At 32.8% G+C, this 22,781-nt stretch overlaps 1 protein-coding gene across 1 annotated transcript; it reads left to right on the top strand.

The window, feature by feature from the left end:
- Positions 1 to 4,139: 4,139 nt before the first annotated feature.
- LOC140438264 (uncharacterized) lies at positions 4,140 to 19,654 on the top strand. The gene is made up of 2 exons (XM_072527960.1): positions 4,140 to 4,403; positions 17,991 to 19,654. Exons 1-2 carry the CDS (start codon positions 4,283 to 4,285, stop codon positions 19,631 to 19,633), a joined length of 1,764 nt encoding a protein of 587 aa, XP_072384061.1. The 5' UTR covers positions 4,140 to 4,282; the 3' UTR covers positions 19,634 to 19,654.
- Positions 19,655 to 22,781: the final 3,127 nt, after the last annotated feature.

Here is a 22,781-nt window from a genome sequence, read left to right on the forward strand (position 1 = left end):
CTTGTGTGAGTCCATTTCAAAAGGTGAAAGAAATAATAAGTTAGACTTACTCATAATTTGCCAGTTATTGCAACAAATTTATCAAAGAAATTTTGATAACTTCAAGTTTATACAATTGCACACCCACACAATCTATACATCCATTCCTATTCATTGTCTTACAACTGTCACCTTCCAGAACAAACATAAAATCTCAATAAATAACACATATTTCATAAATATATCTCCAGAATAAACTTAAATAACTTTAAAGAAATTAATGGTATAGAACATTACTTTCATAAAACAAACAATACATTCCACTTATCTCTACTTCATTGGATAAAATCTGTCTCCTCAAGAACTTCCCAGTTTACTGTTAAACAATTACAATAGTTAACCTGAGTTCTCCAATCAACAATCCAAGATAGTTTGAACCATGTTCTTTCAACCATCAATTAATAGAGTACCGGCATGTAAGTAATGTTTATTTAGTTGTTCATTTATTTATTGATTCATTACAGTTTAATAGACGATGTTACCAATTTGTGGGTCTTACCTTGTCTGCTTAAACATTTTATTATTATTAATTTTATTCATTTATAAAACCACAGACATGTAATATTGGCATAATTACTGTAATTTATATAATTTGTATCACCTACCTATGTTTTTATCTTTATTAGACAACACCCTAATAAGGGATTATTGTTTTCAGCATTTTAACTTTGTATCGTGACCTGAAGATGCTTTGCATATTGTAGAAAGCGAAACCGGTCGTCCGATTAGTTAAATTAAATTGATTGTGAGTAAGTCTAACTTATTATTTCTTTCACCTTTTAAAATATTGAAATTTGAAAATTTATTTGTAAAAATATTCGTATTCAGCGAAAAATTTTACATAAGATAGAATAGTTTTTAACTATCTACCCTTCTATAGATACAGAAAGGTACTCTGCTGCCGGAGTAAATGGTATAACATGATTTAATATAAATTCATATAGGGGAAAGTGGTACACAGTGAAACATGGTTCACAGTGAAACACCGAAATTTATTTTCAAATTTTGAGCCCTCATAAAGCACATTTGTGAAATCTACAGTTGTCCATGTCCAGTAGAGTTGAATATTGTTGTGAGCGTTCACGTGCGTGGAATAAGTTTTGCGAATAATAATCGGATTTTATGTTTTTTAAAAAAGGTATGTAGTAACTTAATAAGAATCGTTGGCATGTGTTTTTTATTTATTAACAGCCGATTTCAAGCATTCTTCACGGTGATACGCGTTTCACTGTGTACCGCAATATTATAAATTAATATTATAAATTATTACCAACAATTTGTTATTTTGGTATTTCAGATGGTTAGAAAGAAAACGCCTAGGAAAATAGGGAATACGTCTGCAGATGTAACGGCTGTTGCCACAAAGTTGGTATTAGAGGATTAGAGGTTGGTATTAGTGGTATTATTCTCTACGTGGAGCAGCCGAGAGATATAATATTAGTTTTGTAACTAAAAATGTCACCCAATTATTCCGTCCGACAAATTTTTACAGAGGAACAGGAAGTAATATTAGCAGAGTATATTAATACCTGCAGTAAAATGACATATGGATTGTCCACAAAAGAGTGCAGAAGGCTTGCGTGGGAGATGTCGGTTGTAAACAAACTGGTTGTTCCTGAATCTTGAACAGAAAACAAGCAAGCTGGGGTTGATTTGCTACGACAATTTATGAAAAGACGAAAGAATCTTAGCATTCGTCAGCCGGAAGCCTGCAGTTTAAGCAGAATCACTTCGTTTAACCCACACTATGTGAAAACATTTTTTAATCATCTACACCAAATATTTGAAAAGAAACCTCAAGTAGCTAATGTATCTAGAATCTTGATGAAACGGGTACTAGCACTGTACAGTACCGAACGTAAAATTCTAGTAACAACTTGCGCAATCGTCTGTGCTAACGGCACATACTTTCCCCCAGCAATGGTGTTTCCGAAAAAATATTTCAAAACTCACATGGTAGCTGGAGCACCTCCAGGTACACTTGCATTAGCAACGCCCAATGGTTTGATGACGGCCGAACTCTTTTCACATGTTCTTGACCATTTCATAAAGCATTCACATAGTACACCTGACAATCCTTCCGTTCTAATATATGACAATCATGAAAACCATATATCAGTTGCCGTTGTTGAAAAAGCTCGAGCTGCAGGTGTGGCTATTTTGACCCTACCTCCACACTGTAGTCACAAAATACAGCCCTTAGATATATCGGTCGTTGGGTCATTCAAAGTACATTACAAGGCTGGTATTGATTCTTGGCTTCTATGACATCCTGGAATTCCCATGACTATTTACCAAAAAGCCAAATGTGTTGGAAAAGCTCATGCAAAATCCGTAACTCCTTCCAATATAATGTCCGGATTCCAGAAAAGTGGAATTTATCCATTTAATTCTCTAATCTTTGACGACACAGACTTTTTAACATCAGCAATATCTGACAGGCTACAACGGGAAGATGGCCTCGATTATGAATTATCTAGACCTGCCACCTTACAATTGAGTAAATAGACAACACCAGATACTGAACGTGCTGGATCATTTGGCGCACAACTTCAGAACGAGATTACTTCAGAAAAAAGTGAACCTGGACCATCTAACATAGGATTTCAGCTAGAAACAACTATGGACAATAAACTTCCTACATTTGCTAGTCCAGGAGACTTCAGAGAGTATCCAAAAGCACCAAAAGCATCCCACAAAGCTAACAGGAAACCTAGAAAGCGAGGTAAAAGCATAATTATTACTGACACACCCGAGAAAGATGCGTTGATAGAGAAAGAAAGAGGAAAAGAGAAAGCACTAATTAGTAAAAAGGTTAAATATCGTTTAAAGGAATTCCCTACAACAACCAAATTAATTAAACGGCAAAAACAGACCAACTAGCCAACTCCTCAGATGATGATCATAATTGGATTCCTGAACAACCTGAAGTGCTAATATGGGCGATTTCGTGTTCGTACGTTTTCCTAAAAAGGTCCACTATGTTGGAAAGCTTACCGATATTAATGGACAAAATTTCATATTTACAAAAATGTGAGAAAATGGGTGGTTCTTTTCGTTTTCCTCCACAGCCTGAGTTAGCTCTAGTGAATAAAGTTGATATAAAAATGGTTTTACCTCAACCGGTTTCCATGAAAAATCAACGCTTGGCAGGTTATTACAAATTTAATATTTACTTTGGATCATTAGATATTCGATAAGGGTTTTACGTGGTCAAACATTTTCTTAAAACACTAGATATAATATGTTTCACTGTATACCGATTGTGGTACAATTTTTGGTATTTTTTCTTTAAGTTCTATTTTTTTTTTCATTATTTGAATTTTTAGCGAATTTCGTCCTTAGAATGTTAAGAAAGAGTTAGTGTAGGTGGGTACACATATGCGAGCCAAACGGTATACGTACCGTACGCGTACAGATCCTTGAAAAATATTCTACATCGTACTGATCGCATACTTATCTCGATCCATGGAAAGCGACAAACCAACAACGAACACACATGTGCGAAATGATTCATTTTATTTATAATTTGGGTACTGATTTATGTTTCTGTTTTTGCTTGCTTAACAAAAATAAAAATATGTACAATAATCAGATTACTGTTTTCTCACGTCTCTCTAGGAAGGAACACGTCATTCACACAATGTCGATTTGATGACACAATAAAAATGTTCGCTGCGTCTAGTAAGCGCCCTCCAAACTGAAAGACGAGCTTCCTTTGAAGTCGTGAAATAAAACGCAACAATTTGGTTCGCGACGAGTCACGATGAAACAGTACGCAAGCGGTTTTTTCTGCCGTACAAATTACCGAATATAGCGTTCGCATACCGTATGCATACCGTTTGGCTCGTATAGGTATGTGTACCGACCTTAACATACTGCTTTGAAAATTTTCCTTTAAATTCAAAAATAAATTTTTTGGACTCAAAACCGTTTTTTTGTTTCACTGTGTACTACTCTCCCCTATTCATATACTTGGAACATATCTAAAATTGGAAAAATACTAAACTATAATAAAAAAATAAAATATTTCTCACTTGATAAATCAATGCCAGTTCCTCCCTGTTGAAACTAGTTTCTCACATACCTAACCTACTGTGATAACGGTTGGTAAACCATCGAAACTTTCAAAAATTCATTCATTGACTATATAGATCTAAAAGATACACCAAATTGCTACTAATGATTAATAACATTTAATAAAGTGTCAGTAGCTATAGACAACGCAATTTATACATAAAAAATGTTTCTAAAACTAGTATGGATAACAAGTATCTTATTAGGTGTTCAAAATCTCTCAAATGGACAGCTTACAGACAAATATCGGTGTGTTATTGAACATGAAAAAGGAGAAAGATTTCAAGGTATTTATAATACTTAATTTTATTTTGAGATTAATTAGTCAAACCAGTTTCTTCGAAAGTTCGTTTAAAGCTAAGAATGTTCTCCAGGTACGTATTGAATTTTTTAAAGATTCTAAAGAGTGCACCTATGTCAAGATGTTGGGTTTCTTAAAGATAAGCCGAGGAATTAGAAAAAAATATTTAATATATGAACAGAAAAAATTATAATGGGAAACAGAAATGGATGCAAGTACATTTAACGCAATTCAAACTTGTAAAGCAATAATTATTGTGTCAATTATACTGTAGATGAAAAGTGACAATACAAATAGAAGAAATTATTTGGAAACTAGAATATTCAAGAGCTAAAACCATGCATGATGTATAGAATAAGTAGGAAAAAGGTGATCTGCTAAAGGGATCAAATAGTAGAAATGGACACACTACTTTTACATATTTTTAATCTTGATACGAAGAGAGGATCTTAATTGTATAATTCTGTTCTATACAATTTTTCATTGCCATTTTCTATTTTATCTTTAAAATATATTGATCTATTTTTATTTAATTTTTTTTATTTTTAAGGATTTTTTTTTAATTTTTTTTTGTAATTAGCCCATTTTAATTTTTACGTTTACTATTCAGTAATTATACAAATATTCTTATAAATACCAGATATTTATACAGGGTGATTCTTAGAGAATTCCAATTAGAAGTTTTAGAGAAACTTGACATAATTAATATTTGAAAATTTAGGGTCTTATATGGGATTTTTTGGTTATGTCCAATTATTCTAAAATATTTAGAGCCTGCTACCACTAGTTACTAAAACTTCCTTATTTTACATATAATACAATAGGGGAAAGGCACCAAATTTGAGACACTTTTTTTGAAAAACATTTCAAAAAATATTCAAAAGTTTTTAAAACATTTATTTCAAAAATTTAAATTTAATGTTTCTAGAAGACAACAAAAAGAAAATAAAGCGAATAAAACATATATTTTTGCAAAAAAAAACATTTAATTTTTTTTGCGACATTTAATATTAAAAATAAAAGGTGCCCTAATTTGGGATAGCCAAGTATCTAAATTTGAGACAGGTACCTTAATTTGAGATACTATTCAAAAAAGCCCTTTCCTTCGCAGAAAAGGCAAATAAAGGTGCTGGACTTTATTTCTCCACAGTCTTCATGTGCCCACCTGCCACATTGTAACACTTTGCCCATCGTTCGCCATATCTATCGTCGGAAAATTTGCCGGTGCAAAATAAACATTCCGCGTCGTTTTCTCTACTTTCGTTGGACGATGAATCAGCTAATGGAAAATCTTCACTGTTATCTGAGCTTGAATTCGAAGAAACTTTCCGCTTCCCTCTTGATGTTTTGCCTTTTGATGTAGAAGGTTGACCTAGTCTTCATCTGCTTTTTCTTCTTCGGGCGTTGCTGTTTTTTTTTGATCTAACACTTTTTATTGAACTGTTTTTTTCTGGAGCAATTACGCAATCCAAGTTTACTAGTTCTTTTACACTGGGGTACTGTTTTTTTTTATTTTTTCTTCTGCAAACTTTGCTCTGATTCTTCTTTGTTGGGTGTTAGAGTAATTACTTCAGTAAGAACATGACACAATTAACACATATTAGTATAAACGGCATTCAAATTGAAAAAGTATCAAGTTACAAATACTTGGGTACTTCAATAAACGAAACTGGAGACCAAAACAATGAAATAAAAAGACGTATCGAAATTGCCAGGGCCACTTTCATAAAGATGAGGAAATTCTTCTGCAATAGAGATATATTGTAAGCATCCCTCTCCGATTAAGAATGCTAAGGGGCTACGTATTTAACACGCTATTATACGGTGTAGAGGCCTGGACTCTCAAGCAGAACAATATAAAAAATATTGAAAGTTTCGAGATGTGGTGCTACCGTCGAATGCTGAAGATAAGTTGGGTTGAAAGAGTTACAAATTTTGAAGTAATGCGAAGGATAGGAAAAGACCCAGAAATTTTGTCAACGATCAAACGAAGAAAACTCGAATATTTGGGTCACGTGATGAGAGGACATAAATACGCATTACTTCAAAATATAATGCAAGGAAAAATAGAAGGAAAACGGAATCCAGGCCGTCGAAGAATGTCATGGCTGCGTAATTTGAGAGAGTGGTTTGGCTGTACCACTAATGAACTCTTTAGGTCAGCTGTAAACAAGGTCAGGATAGCCATGATGATTTCCAATCTCCGATAGGAGTGACACAAGAAGAAGAAGAAGAGTAATTTCTGAAGCTTTTCATGATCTGGCATGTGGTTTTTTAGTGGTATCTCTCTTGTATGTAGGGATTGGACAGATGTCTTTCGGAGAAACAAGTTGTTGATGAGGTAGTGGATGTCTAAGAGTTCTATGTTCTCGCATTGGATGATTTGGTTGTTCATGGTTTGGTTCTATTATTTGTTCGTTTTTTTCGTTTTTTGTTTCTAAGTGCTCTTGAATTCCAAATTCAAAGTCCCTAAAAATATGGCGACAAATAGGGACCAGTCCAGTTTTTCGGAAACCATTGCAAGATATTTTCATCGTCGCAGCTTTGTTATACGCTTTACAAAAAATACTGACAACGGCATAAGGCGACACAACACTCAACTGATTTTCTCTAAGCCAGTTTTCTATTTCTTGTGCGTAGTAAGTTTTCAGCGATGGCATAAAAGCAACATCCAACGTTGCATTTTATGTGTAGAATGTGATGGGAGGCAAATAATTCACATGATTCTGTTTAGCCAAATCTATTAGAGCAACGTTTCTCGTATGAGAATAGTGACTATCAAGGACGAGAAGAACAGGGTCTGCAGCTGAAAGTTTAGTGAATTTTATGAAGTGTTGAAGCCATCTAGTGAAAATATCGGCCTGTACCCAACCTGACACATGGCATTCTGCGACTGCTCCAGTGGGAGCTCCTAGCATCAACTCTGTTTTCATATTTTTTCTAGGGAAGATTAATAATGGTGGTACGAAAACTCCTGCAGCATTCATACATGTAATAGCAGTAATCAGCTTGCCCCTTTCTGCTGAACTAAGTGACGAAACCTGCTTCTTCTCTCTCATGAGAATTACTTTGCTATGTTTGTGCTGAACAATTGTAAGGCCCGTTTCGTCTACATTGAATATACGTTGTGCAGGGTTAGTAAGCTTAAGATATTCTGGTTCATACAGGTCAAAGAACTTGGATATATTTTCAGGAGTAAAAGATTTTACTCGAACACATGACATTCCCTGAGGAGTACGCATTGAAAGCGTCTGATGCCTTTTCAGAAAGAGCCTCAACCATTTCTTTACGGCTGATTTTTTGACTCCGCTAAATGGATGTGGTATTGAGTTTCGTATTGTCAGTTGAAATCCCAGTCGTTTTAAATCACGCTCTTAGCCCGAAATAACGTTTCTCCATAGTTAGGGCACACTCAACCAACTCATTTTCTAATTCCAAAGGAAGAATAGGTCGGCGGCCAATTGATATCCCGACGAATTCTTCTGGAGTCTTGTCTGATTTCAAATATTGTTCTAAGGCTTTTTTGGTTTTTCAAAAACTTTTGAGGCCTTCAAATAGCCCATCTCTCTATTTCTTACTGTGTTTACAGCCCGTATCATATTATTTGCGTTCCATTTTTTATCTTTTGGCGGCATCTACAAACGAAAAAACACATAAAAATAAAAATTTTACACGGGGTTCTAATTTGAGACACTATCAAATTTGGAACCTACAGGTATCTCAAATTAGGATTTTTCCGTTATAAATAAAACGCATTTTTGTTGGTTATGTATGCCACACAATTACCGTTTAATTTGCATAAAATGTATTAACTAATATTAAACTAACAAAAAAAATAATTGGAGTAAATGTAATCATTTTACCTTGATGTATTGTTTTTATGAATTCTAAAAAAAAATGTGTGTAATGTGTAAATCAAATTAACGTCGACAAAACAACAAATGTCACTTCTAAGCGTCAACTAAAAGCAGATCTACCACTACTGCACTAATGATCAGTACGACGGTGTCTCAAATTAGGCGCCTATATCGAATTCGGTGCCTTTCCTCTATATATATATATATATATATATATATATATATATATATATATATATATATATATATATTAGGCATTGAGAATTCTCTCAATATAAGGTTATGCTATGTTAATTTTATTATGAAACAGTGTCTGATTTGATAGCCTGTATCTCTATAAATAATAAAACTGTAAACATTTTGTTTGCAGATTATTCTTTAATAGACTTCTGGCTCAGTGTAAAAAAATGAATACCCCATCTTAGCAAAAAAGACCATTAAAATTGTATTGCCGTTCTAGGTCAATTAAGTTGGATTTTTACTCGACACCACTGTATATAGACGGGATTTATATTTGGAATGTGTAGTATGAGGTAATACAAAAAGATCTTCATCTAGAGATTTCTAATGTAAATATGTATAAATAAACCACCAAAACGTCAAACTCATTATTTTGTTCATAACATAAAAACTTGTCTATTAAGAGATTTGTCGTCAACATACAACTTTTTTTGACAAAAAAGATACACAAAATGAGATATGTTTAATTAAAATCGGTTAATAAACAAAAAGTTTATTGCTAAATGAACAACAAAATCGATGACTTTAAATATTATTAATAACTTTTTTATTTTTTATTAAAATGTGTTTAAATGTACCTCAACTTGAGGGTCTTATCCTGTTTGAATTATGTGCAAAAGATGGGCCAGATCGGTTGAATAGTTTTTGCAAAATTACATTTGTTTCTAAGATTTTTTGAAAAATGAGCTAATTTCTCATCTCACATAAGGCCGGTCCAAATAATTTAACTAAATGTATCTCAACAATCCGGGGCTTATTTTCTTTGTTTATAAAAAAAGTTTAAGAAAATTACACTTATCTACACAAAATGATTTAATTACAAATAGCACTTTTTAAGCATATAAACATTTATAATAACTCCGTAGCAGTAGCGCACCTAGAATTTGCCTCTGGGGGGAGGTTTGGTTGGTCACCAAATTTTACCTCCATTTTGAGTCCTTAAAATGTGTAAGTAACAGTGTCGGAATAGGGTCTGGGGGGGGGGGGTTTAACCCCCAAACCCCCCACTCGGTGCGCCACTGCTCCGTAGAATTTATTTCAAATTAAATTGCAAAAAATATTCGGAACGCTGTTAAAAAACACAACTTTTACAAAAAAAGGTCCTACGACCCTTAGGAGCCAAGATAGCATCTTTTTTTAATCATTGTTACGTTAATTAACGTAATTGAAATTAACAAGTTTTTTTTTTTAAGTTTTTAACAAAACTATTAGCAAACAAAATTATTGATAATTGTTTAGACAGGAGTGTAGTAAGCAAAGAGTACTTTCATTCTGACTAGATTAAAATGAGTGGGGCTAGCCGAATGAAGTGACAGCCGCGCTCTTCAAAAATCAAACACAATTTCAAGATAGAGCGCTCGGAAAAAAATTACATTGCCCTTTCTTTTTTAAACTAGGGTACAACGTTAAAATTATTACATTTATCGTCTTTTCATTGCAAAATTATCCAAAATAAAGCAGCTAATAACTAAGGGATGTAGAAACCTTTTCTTAAGTCGCTTTTCAAAGTTATTTTTTATTTATTTATTTAAAATATGAGTTATTGTAAATATTTATAAGCACAAAACGTGCTATTTATTATTAAATCATTTTGTGTACACAAATTAATTTTTTAAACTTTTTTTCCTAAGGTTGTTAATATACGTCTTTACAAAGAAAATAAACCCTGGATTATTTAATTATTGAAATATATTTAGTCAAATTATCTGGACCGGCCTTAGAAATTAGTTCATTTTTCAAAAAATCTTATAAACAAATTCAATTTCGCAAAAAATATTTAACCGATCTGACTCATCTTTTGCACACAATTTAAGCAGGATTAAATATTAATCAATAATATAAAAGAAATTAATAATATTAAATAAAATAATGAGTTTGGCGTTTTATTGTTTATTTAAACATATTTCCACTAAAAAATTGATGAATTCCTAGATGTGTCTTTTTGTATTATCTTATACTACACATTTCAACTGTTAAACCCGTCTATTCATTTATGACATAAAAATTCTTATTTTTTACTAACTTTATTGGTCAATTCTGCATCAAGTGTCTATGTGAGAAAGGATTTTCAACATACAATTACCTCAAAGATAAGCACAGCAAACTAATAAATGCAGAACCAGATTTAAGACTGAAACTTTTCGACATTAAACCAAATTTTCTTTGTTCCACCAAACAGGCACAAATGTACCATTGAGGATTTTTTTGAGTATCACATTACTTGTATTCATTCTTATAAACGTAACCGAAAACTGAGAACAAGAAACAAGAACCAATATAATAACAAAACTTGCTAGAACAACTTGAGGTTCCTCTGCGGATAAACTTCGGAACTCTGCGATAGCTTTGGTTTTTTCAGTGGCAGAATATTGTGGCTAAATAGTGCACATACCAACAAAATCGATGTCAAACTTAATCAAACCATGATAATAATCACTGGAACAATAAAATCAACCCCAATGAGATGGCTCCCTACTTTGATCTACGCCGTACAGTAGCACTAGTGAGCGAATACCAGAAAATTGTAGTCAACGTACAATTACCAATCTATCAAGATATACCAGACGTCGCAAAAGAGCACCAGCGACTGAGATCTAGAAAACCTCCAACCAGAACTGTCCAAAACATTGGTGATTCTTCTGATATACATTGGCAATGGTCAACAAGATGAATGTCAAGAATAGAATCAGACTATATCCAGATATCCCCCTAATTCAAAGCTTCATTGGATCAAATCTGCCCCGGTCCATCTGGGCAAGGCTTAATCTTAATCGCATACGTACGGGACATGGTAAATGTGCTGATTTGCTGTTCAAATGGGGCTGTGCAGAAGGTCCACAGTGCGATTGAGGATCACCTAGACAGATCATAGACCATTGTTGCAGACTACCCAAATCGTGCATAAAGTGGAAACCTTCAGGATTTTGTGGAATGCTTCCCAGTGAGGAATGGCTGTGTAAATTAGACATTAATATTTAGTTTCATTTTATTGTAGTATTTGTATATACCTATAAATCTGAATTTACGTACTGTTAAAGTCCATACTTAGTTTTAATAACGTCTCTCTAGATGCTTTACGTAACAGTTTTGCTTTAGTTTACTTTGCTCATTGTATAACTATTATTCATGTGTTTAATAAATTTTAACGGCATATCAATATTTTTTTGTTCAATTTTATTTTTTCGTTATCTGCCTTATGATGAGAGTTGCGTGGATTATATATTTAATTATATAAACGATTTTCGGACATTTCTGTTTTTTCACGTATCTCCTGATGAAATGGTTTACCACAACAACTAATCTATTTAAAGCATCAGTTAATAAAATAATTATAGTCAGAATGATCGCCAATATATCGAAACGAATAGGCACCAAAAGAAGAAGACGTATCTCCTGTCAATTATTCTTTCATTTAGGTATTTTTGTTAAAAAATTAGTACATTGTTAAACATATCCTTTATTTTTTTACAGATATACTGCTTCTGAATTCATCTAGCATTTGTTCTACTGCACAATTCTACCGTTCGTTACCTTGATTTTATTTATACGAGAACATATTGTTGCCGTCCCAGATAGATCTAATCTAATTAAAATATTTGAAAATATTTGCTCTATCTATCGTTATTTTTATTTCCTCTTCTTTAGTATCGAAGTAAATTTGCCTCACCAGTTTTAACACGTTGACGCACACTTGCGCTTATAGCCGTCCAAAACGAATCAGTCGTTTTTAGACACTACGGCAATAGCGACCAAATGTGCATTTCCTGACGTACAAGTAAAAGCCTAGTGTCATGTTTTGGAAACAATTTTTAAAGTTGAATTCCACCTGTTATACGATTTACAGCTTCAGTACGCATGTGGTTGTGAAAGGAGTAGTGCGATCGTATTTTCTTTTGAATTTATAGTTGTTAGGATACATTTTACGATACTTACAGTTTATACTGGTAAGTCCACTCACAACCCAAATCGCCTTTGCTAATAGCTGAAACAATTATATACGAAACGTCAGGAAAAAACATAAATTCGAGCCACCACGATGAAGACGTTGAATATAATGTACCATTATTGTATAGGTTTTTTTGTTAAGTTTACTTAAATGTATAGAGATCAGATTCTTGAAAGACACGCTCCTACGGATTAAGCAATAAGCAATCCATTTTTAAATTTAGTTAGAACAACAGAATAAACATAGATTTCTTTGAGTGATGATGTCTGATTCTCTCATTTAATATTGAAAAGATACTGAATCTTCTCCTCGACTTCTACAATTTGTGCAGAGTGTTTAGTCACAATTTTATTACAGTATTGATATCGAAATTTCACTTTAACTGTGAGGTCCATTATCAATATTTAACACACATTAATAATTTGGGTTAACCAATAAATAGTTCAAGCTCTAGAGACAAACATTAATTAGTGAATTTTTGCCCTTCATAACAGCGTTATGAAGGTGAATGCCTGGAGTAACCTCCAAGTGTTTGCAACTTCAAAGTGTTGGTTATAATTTTTTTTTATTGCACTTGTTGCACTAAGTTACAAAAACGGAGTTTTTTGATTATTTTTATTGTATCAAATCAACATTTTAGGGTAAAATGAGTAACTCCTTATTTATTGCTTTGAAGTACGGGCAATTTTTGCGTTATAAATTAATCAAGCTACAGTGCTCCCTATACATTATACACATTTTTAACTTATTAATTCTTATAGCTGAAATTAGGGCAAATGTTAAAAAAAGTTTTCTATGTCAAATAGAAATGGAGTTAGCTCCACTTCTATTGGTCATAGAAAATTTGTTTAAAAATCACAGTTGCTTTGTTTATAATAATTAAGAATTAAAATCGGCACTATTCAATAGTTAAAGGCCCCTATTTTATGAGAACAACAATCATAAGTAAAGTTGACTGCTTTTTCGAGTAGCCGGATGGGCTCGGTGGTGGGGAACTCTTCTCCTGTCGGCCCGGCGAGAAAACATTTGGAACTTCAAATCCTCGGCGCTCGGAAAAATTTATCATATCTCCGTTAAATATGGACCAATTTCGCTCTTTTTTTATCTGGGACAGCGGAAAATTTTTTGAATATCGTTGATATTTTTTTTTGGCTGCGTTTAAAACTTTAGTGAACATTCCATGCTGCCATGTTAATAGTCATCGTTTTTTATGCATGATTTTTTTTTGTCATCGTCTTCTATTTGCTAAATCCTATCGCACGGTCTTGTATGTTGAGTCGTTTAGGCAGTATAAGCTTAAGGTCTTTTTGACAATTCACTCTCTGCCACAAACCGTTTATTATTTACTTCTTGAGCTATCCTCTTTCCAACGAACTTTAATACGTCTCGATCCAATCAGCCCCGTTATCCAGCTGAACGAGGTCAGAGTGGAAATAAGGAGAGTAGCCCAACCGCCCCAACCTCTACAATTTAAACAAATTAAGCTAACTTCACTTCTACTGATAGTAGAAGAAAACTTTTTTAATCTTTGTCTTGACTTCAGCTAGAAGAATCAATAGGTTAAAAAGTGTGTAAAGTGTAGGGAGCGCTGCAGCCTAATTAATTTATAACGCAAAAGTCGCCCTTATTTTGTAGCATGCAGAAAATTCCTTAAATATCTAATATTCAAGTAATAAAAATTTTCTAGTACGCCCCTGGGCCAAGTATAAAATATTTCGCCGATTCTGTTTGTGATGTAAAGAAAAAATCCCAAGTTCCAGTTATAACTACGACGTTAAATATGGTTAGATTTATTTTTATGCGTTAGTTTTGAGATTTTAAAAACTGGGAATGATTCAAGGTATTTTACGATATAATTTGAAGCGGTCTGACAAGATTTTTGGGTTGTTCCGTTTCGTGGACTGTTATGAGGGGTAGGACGCAAGACTAGAAGCGGGTACAGAGATGGATCGAAAGTCGAAAGCAGGTTTGAAATGTTGGCGATTGAGTACAGACGTGTTTAATTTAGTCAGAAAAAACCGGCTAATTTGTCGAAAAAAGTGAATTATACTCAAAGTAATGTGTCATTTCAGATAAGAGTAATCACAGTTTTTTTTTTTGGTATGCCGTCTCTCAAATGAGATATTTGTAAAACGGCGGTTGCAACAAATTTAAAAAATACCCACATTGTTCCAGTTTTTTTTAAGAAGCAGATTTTCAAACTTTGTGTCCAGGGCCCCAAATTTCAACTCAAATTGTTGTCCTAAGAAGCCGTTTCAAAACACTTTTCGTAGTATGGAGATGAATTTGTTCGTGTGGCAGAGAGTGTAGGTCTAGTTTCCACCCCCAGAAGTTTTAGTGCAATCCAGGTAACTTTTGTCTGATTTTTAAAGGAAAAAATAAACATTTTTAATAATAATATGCTTTCATAATTTAAAACATAGTAATAATTAAAATTGTAGATGCTAGGGTGTGGTCTAGGTCTAGCTGTCATATTATTTGTTTTGTTCTAAAATTCAATATTGACATCTGACAGCTAGTTTTATTTTATGACATTAATTTGTTTTGGTTTTTTAAAGAAGGTTAACCACTATGAATAACTTTACTTAAAGATAATTTTTTCATTTGTAATAATTTATTTCTGCTGCAATTTATAGCCCAGTAACAATTGTAAGTTTTGTAGTAACTTCTAAGAGTTTGTAAACGGATAGGACATAGTAAGTGTTTCTCTTTGTTATTTCTGTATTTACCTTTGTAACTATTAATATAATATTTTTGTTATTGTCTATATTTGTAACTGTTTGTGGTGAGACACTAATAAATGTTTAATTTTTTTCCCTAAACCATTTTGTCTATTTATTTTAAAAAAGATTCTAACCCTTTTTCTTATGTTTTTTTAGGAAGGAAGAGCCTTTTTCTTTCATCCAGCAGGAAGTTTCCTCAAAGCGGCGTCCCATTTTAAATAGCTAGAGGACCTTCTTGCGTTTTGTGTGGCATTTGTCCAGGAGATTCATGTAAGTACCTTTTTTTGTGTCATTTTTGTAGTTGCCCCAATCCAACCCCCTTGCCATTCACTTATCCATGATCCAGTTTCTCCAAATAAACCCTGAGCGCCGTTCGAATAAGTTTCATTTATTTTGCTTGCCCTATCTCTAGCCCCGTAATTTCTGTTCCCAATTTTCAACCCCCATAATAATACCCTATGTGGTAGGCAAAATAATTCGTTACAATTTTAAAGCAATAAATAAGGGCTAGAAAAATTTTGAGCAAATATTTTATTCATGCATAAAAATATAATCGACCAAAAGAAGAGAATCCGTTTAAAATTTGATCTCTATCTTTAAAAAAAAGTTCTGGCCATGCAAAATATTTATTTTAATCATTTAAAATTTTTTATAAATAACTAAACGTATCTCGAACAGGAATTGAGGACCGTTTTTCTAAAATTCGATATCTGCGAAAATCATTTTCATTTCAGGACAGCATTTTTTCTGTTTCAGAAGAACGTTTATTGCTAAAATGGAAAACTAACATTAAAAGTTGCAAAAGGGCATAAGCAAGAATAAATACACGCAAAAACATACTTAATAACATTCTGTATTAATCCAAAAGAAATAAAAGAAAAATGCAGTTTTTTTCAAAACTCGATAACAACAGCTTAAGTTTACCAAAAAATAACTTTTAATATTAGGTAGACAAAATTCTAATAAATATAGAATAAAAGATGTATAATATATATATATATATATATATATATATATATATATATATATATATATATATATATATATATATGTATATATTAATATATATATATATATATATATATATATATATATATTAATATATATATATATATATATATATATATATATATATATATATACATGTAATTATGTAGCTGTTCTCAAAGATCTACCTCTGTAACATCACATGGATCATCATGTTCTTCAACGGACTCTTCAAGCATGTCATTGTTAAGAACTCCACCAATGACATCCTCATAAAACAATCTTGCTTCGTCTGTCATATCGATAGCCCCCAGCAGTCTTTTCACATAATGTTTGCATCTGTGACATTGTTTTTGAAAACATTCACTTATACGTCAGTACCAGCATAGGTAGTACGTACCTTACAAACTACTTTGTTTCAGCACTCGAACCTCAGAAATCTTGAATGGGAGTTTTTTCTTTATTATCTGTTGTGAAGAAAATTTATAATCAAAAACTTTCCAATCTTTGCCCAAAATATTAACGTTTCTATGTTTGTTTGTCCGTCCCGTTTGCCAACTAACAGCTCTCCCGATAAAACTTCTTTGAAATACCAGCCAGTCGATCCTTACTTGCTCCTAAAATGTGCTTAGTATTTATGTCTAATAACAAATAATGTAACTCTTAACAACTTACCAGTAACTTTTCGAAAAGTGGGTGCGCAAACGGGAATGTTTCCGTTAGAAGTTTTAACATAATATTTGGCAGAAACCTTTCTATTCTGCTTCTTGTTAGAATCATCGACCATCACTCTTCGTTTGGGAATACAAATCTCCATAAACTTTACTATTACTTGATCTTGTTCAATCTTTTTGCAGTTACGTGAGTATATCAGTTCCATAAAAGCTAAAATATTTTTGTTACATAATATGTAATTATCTAACTTTAAAATAGTATTACCCAGGATATCATTCCTACTTAATTCTCCCGCATGACAAACTACTCATCTTTTATTACTGTCAACATGATTGCAGCCAACATCAACATCCCTTAACTTCTCCTTACTATAACGGTTGCTTTTTGGCGCTTTTTTAGAAGAACGTTGTTTTCTTCCTCCCTCCACATTACATATGTTTTTGCTATATTCACCAGTATCCATTGTTTAACCCACGAGATTTAAGAAAAAAATCACTAAGCGCAAGCTTACTCTACCACAGTCGAAACCAAACTAAAGATTTATTACAGACAGATCGCAACAAGATAAATCACATCGTCACACATCGGTGTTTGACCGATGACATCATATCTGAACTTGTCGAGTTTTAAAATAACGAATGTAGTTATCGAGTTTTAACAAACCGCCGCATGTTGGTCGTCCTATAACATGTGTACCTATCGAGTTTTGTGATATCTGACTTTACTAGCAGATCGGTGGTTCACTTTTGATGGGGATACAGCACAAAACTCAAATTGAATAAAAATGTAGTTATCGAGTTTTAAAAAAACCGGTCCTCAATTGACCGATCGGATCTTAAGAAGTCTCATTCGATTTGTAATAAAAAGAGCCACAATATAATGCATAAAACATTTTTGCATATGTTGATTTGATATAATAAAAATAATCAAAAAATATGTGCCATAAAAAATTATAACCAACAATGATGCCAATGATTATAACAACCAAGATGCAAACACTTGGAGGTTACTCCAGGCCTTTCATAACGCTGTACTGGTTTCAAAAATTCACTAATTAATACACGAATTTTTTTTCTCTACAGCTTGGACTACAATTAGAATCCTTGTGCATTACGAATGAATAAAGGTTAACCGTTTTGTTTCAGATTTTCTTTCTATATACGCAAGACGTCTGCAAAATATAGTGATAGAACATCATAATATTCCAATTATATGGCCCGGGGATTTAGCCGATTTAGAATGTAACTCAGTAGCATTAAAACACAACAAAATAGAAGCCGTTAGTGTAAACGCTTTCAATTCATCCATGATTGAAACCTTAGATTTGTCCAACAATATAATAAAATGTTTATTTGAAGACCAACTATCTATAGAGAATTTGTTGCACTTATCCTTACAAAACAATAGGCTGGTGTACATAGAAAACAATGCCGTACCATCTACTGTAACGACTTTAAACTTGAGGTTTAATAACCTTTCTGCGTTCGAAGTTCCGAGCAATGTTGAAGAACTTATTTTGTCGCATAATCAGTTAATAACACTGGATTTAAGTAAATCATTGCGATTAAAACAATTACATTTGGACCATAATGAACTAAGGCATTATGACTTTTCCGGATTAACACAATTGACTATCTTAAACTTAAGTTTTAATGGTTTGCAATATTTAAACAGAGACAAGTTTTTAAATATGTACCAACTGTTCGAATTAGACTTATCGAACAATTATTTGAAAGACATAGATATGTTAGAGGACACTTTTCCAAAATTAGCAGTTCTTAGGGTAAACGACAATTTAATCAATCGATTTGAAGATATTTTACAAACGGTAGATACTCTTTTGGAGCCAGATGTTTCCGGAAATATTGTAGAATATTTTAATTTCAGTAATCTAGGAAAAGTTTGGAGATTAAAAATGAACAATATGAAGCTAACTAGTCTTGATCCTGAAAGCTTTTTTAATATGACTACATTATACGAGATTGAATTATCCAACAATTCATTATCAACTTTTAATTCAAATTTAAATATTCCGACGATTTGGAGAATGGATTTAAGTCACAATGATATTAAAAGAATTGACAACAACTTTGGAAACTTTAAAGCATTAGGTAGTTTGGATTTGTCTTACAATAGTATAAGTTATTTTAACGTTGCTTCAAACAATTTAGATAAGATATGGAAAATCAAATTAAACAACAATAAACTTAGTAGAATAACAGACCACAATGTGCCAAATTTGAATTATTTATTGATGTTAGATCTAGCATTTAACAATTTGAAAACGTTTTCGATCTCACCCAATAAACTAAAAAGATTAAGATTGTTGGATTTATCTGCTAATAGTATTTCTGTGTACGATGAAAAACTTGTAACTAATTTGCAAGGGTTGAGATTCTACAACTTAAGGAATAACTTTATTAGTGAATTTCCCCCGAGTGCTTTCTATTCACAAAATAAGCTTTATTATCTTGACGTATCTTTCAATGTGATTACTTCTATGCAATATAGTGACAGAGACAATGCAAGAACTAACTTACGGACTTTCAATATTTTTGGCAATCCTTTAAATTGTTTACATCAACGACAAATTGAAGCTTTCTGTCTACGAAATAATATTTTGCTAAATATTTGTGATGTTGCTAATGGAGAATCCCCAATATGTGTGGATTATAAGTGTGACTGTGACTTTATTTATAATGAATTAACGGAACACTTTCTTAAATTTATTGATAAACCTAATATAGGCAATTGTAGTTTTTCTGTTTTAGCACATAACGGAGCATAATAAAACTTATTTATTTACTCGTCTTTTTATTTTTTTAATCGTCACGCGAATTAGAGGCATTATTGTTTAACGTTTTAATTTTCTTTTTTTTAATTGTTAGCCGAACCAAATTTCAAACATACTGTTAATGTACTCTCTGAACAACTAAATAGATAGATATCAACTACAATATTTTATGGGAATAAACCAGAATTATAATTAATATACCTTATATTTGACATTGAGAACAGCAGTGCCGTAATTAGTGATAATACAACACCAGAAACGTTTACAATAAATGGAGGCTTAGACAGGGTGGAGCACTTAGCCCAATACTGTTTATAATAATACTTATGGACGAAATTATTAAGACATGTACAACAGGAAATAAAAAAACTGAAAGCAGGCCGTCCCTGGCGGTATAGTAGTAAACAGTTTTCTTCAGTCCTACAAAATTTGCAATTTACGGTGGGATTTAAGAATAGTGTTTAGTTAAGTTATAGTGCAATAATTAGCTGATAAACTGTAAATCATCTGTATATAATTATTAAGCCGCAAATTACATTGGTTACTGACCTTAAACCCTTAAAATTTCGTATCTATACGAGGTGTATTGAGGTATGGATGCAGTTGTTATCAGCAACTGGACAGGTAAGCACCGAAAATTTCGGACCCACTGTCAGATAACTATGGAGTCAAATAATAAGTTGATTTCCACTCCTATTCAAAGCCAATCTATCACCGTTAAGTCATATTCCGCAATTTCAAGAAAAAGATCAGACTATAATTTTCGGCGCAATCGATGGAGCTCGTCTTCAGGATTATCTTATCACTTTAGGAAGCATAATAGGACCCAAAAATATTATTTTCAGTCCCCGTTTATCAAATAATAGAATTTTAGTGAGCAACTGTTAGAGGATTTTATGAATTCCCATGGCTCAATCGAGATTCAAGATCAAATTATAAAGTCACGTCGACTTATAACACCAGCTGAGAGACTTATACTGCCAAATGTATCTCCAACTATTCCTCATGAACTCCTTTGCGAAGAATTAAAAAACATTGGCTTAAATTTCCGATTTCTTTTCTTAGATTAGTTCAAACCTACCGGAATATAGCCACTTAATATTGTGGAACAGCAATGACAGAACAATTAACAACATTAATTAAGAAAATTATAAAACACAATAAAATACCGGAAGAATGGAGAACGAGCTAATTCTACTACTTAAAAATAGAGATAAAAAACAGCCAGAAAACTACAGAGGTATAAACTTGTTAAATACTACGCTAAAACTTACAACTAAAATTTTACAAGTGCTAATAAATCAGAGGATAAGTTTAGCAGATTAACAATAGGGTTTTCGTAGCGGAAGATCGTCTACAGTTGCAATATTCGTTATAAAGCAAATTACTGAGAAATCACTACTGAGTATGATAGACCAGCATTTCTGTGTCTGATTGACCTAAAGAAAGCGTTTGACAGAGTAAGACTCAAAGATGTAATCCATCTTCTGTATAATAGAGAAGTTCCCCTAAATATTATAAAAACTATCGAAAATATCTACTAAAACAACAAAATGGAAGTCAGAATAGATGGACAACTTACAGAACCTATAGAAATAGGCAGCGGAATAAGACAAGTGGATTCATTGAGCCCCATGCTCTTCAATTTGATCATGGATGAAATCATCAAAAGCGTTAACAAAGGAAGAGGATACAAAGAAATAAAAATACTCTGTTACGCAGACGACGAAATATTGAAGGCCCTAGATGAAAATAGTCTACAAAGACTGGTCCGCAGATTTAATATAAGAACAAAAGAATTTAATATGACAATCTTATCTCAGAAAACTAAAACAATAGTAGGCAGCAAAGAACCAACCAGACGTAAAATAGAAATTGATGGCATCAGTATTGAACAAATAATGGAAATAAAATACCTGGGAATTACACTGTCTAGCTATGGAGACCTGGACAAAGAAGTGAGAGATCAAGTACAAAAAGCAAATAGACTGACAGGATGCCTTAATAACACTATATGGCGAAACAGACACATTAAGACTGAGATGAAGTCAAGAATTTATAAAGCTAGTGTAAGACTAATAATGATATATGCCTCAGAAACAAGACCCGACACAGCCACAACGCAAAGACTACTGGAAACGGCAGAGATGAGAGTACTGAGAAGAATTACAGAAAATACGCTGAGAGATCGAAAGAGAAGTGAATACATTTGAAGAAAATGTACAGTGTATAAATGAATGGATACAAAATAGAAAAAAAAGGAATAACCACATAAGAGAATGGAGGAGACCCGTGTAATAGCAAAAGATAAGTCACTAATTGGCAGAAGAATTATCGGAAGACCGCGCAAAAGATGGAGTGACAACCAGGATTGCTTATAAAGAGGAAGAAGAAGACCAAGTTTACAAAGACAAGTCTATGTCAGTCCATACAATTTTGTCGTACCTGATTCGTTTACAGTAAATTACGAAAATACTTCCTATACAATCTTTATTTCTCAGGATAGTCGAACCTGCTGTAAATGCTAAGCTTCAGGACATATCGCTAGCCAGTGTCTTACGAATCACAGTAATATTCCAACTGTAAGCTCACCTACAAATCTCCATGACCAAGAAACTACCGACGCTTCTAGTTATAGCAACACTTTCAATCAACCTCATTCGGCGTCAATACCGTTTTCACAAACTTCAGAAGCAATATCCTCCAACCTATCAATAACTCTCCCATTAGATATAATTGCAGAAAACTGATAAAGCTGATACATTACCACATTTTTCTGAAACAACTATTTCAGCCAATTTTACAAATAAAACTTAAAGCTCGACTTCTGTCACTACGTATGAGTTTGCTCCAGTACTTCCAAATGTAATAAAGCCACAGTATCTAAGTGAAAACTCTGAAAATACTTGCGCCAACGCAAGTACCTCCATCTGAAATCATTTTTTTCCTCCTACAGATTCAGCACTTTCATCACAAAGTGTGTTCACAAAACCCAAATCTTCTAAATTAAAAAAAAACCGCGCTCATCCAACGATAAATGTGCACGAAAAACTATTAAAATTTTTTTTGATAATAATACACCACCTTTCGTTTTAAATTATCACCAATTGTCCTTAATTATTGATAATGTCCAAGGCTCACC

The sequence above is a fragment of the Diabrotica undecimpunctata genome, chromosome 4 (genome assembly GCF_040954645.1).
Source record: "Diabrotica undecimpunctata isolate CICGRU chromosome 4, icDiaUnde3, whole genome shotgun sequence".
Classification (NCBI taxonomy): domain Eukaryota; kingdom Metazoa; phylum Arthropoda; class Insecta; order Coleoptera; family Chrysomelidae; genus Diabrotica; species Diabrotica undecimpunctata.

Excerpts from the sequence above, each read along its gene's own strand:
- LOC140438264 (XM_072527960.1), top strand. The coding sequence starts at position 4,283 with ATGTTTCTAAAACTAGTATGGATAACAAGTATCTTATTAGGTGTTCAA. Across the intron at positions 4,404-17,990 it reads AAAAGGAGAAAGATTTCAAG|ATTTTCTTTCTATATACGCA; the intron begins GTATTTATAATA and ends GTTTTGTTTCAG.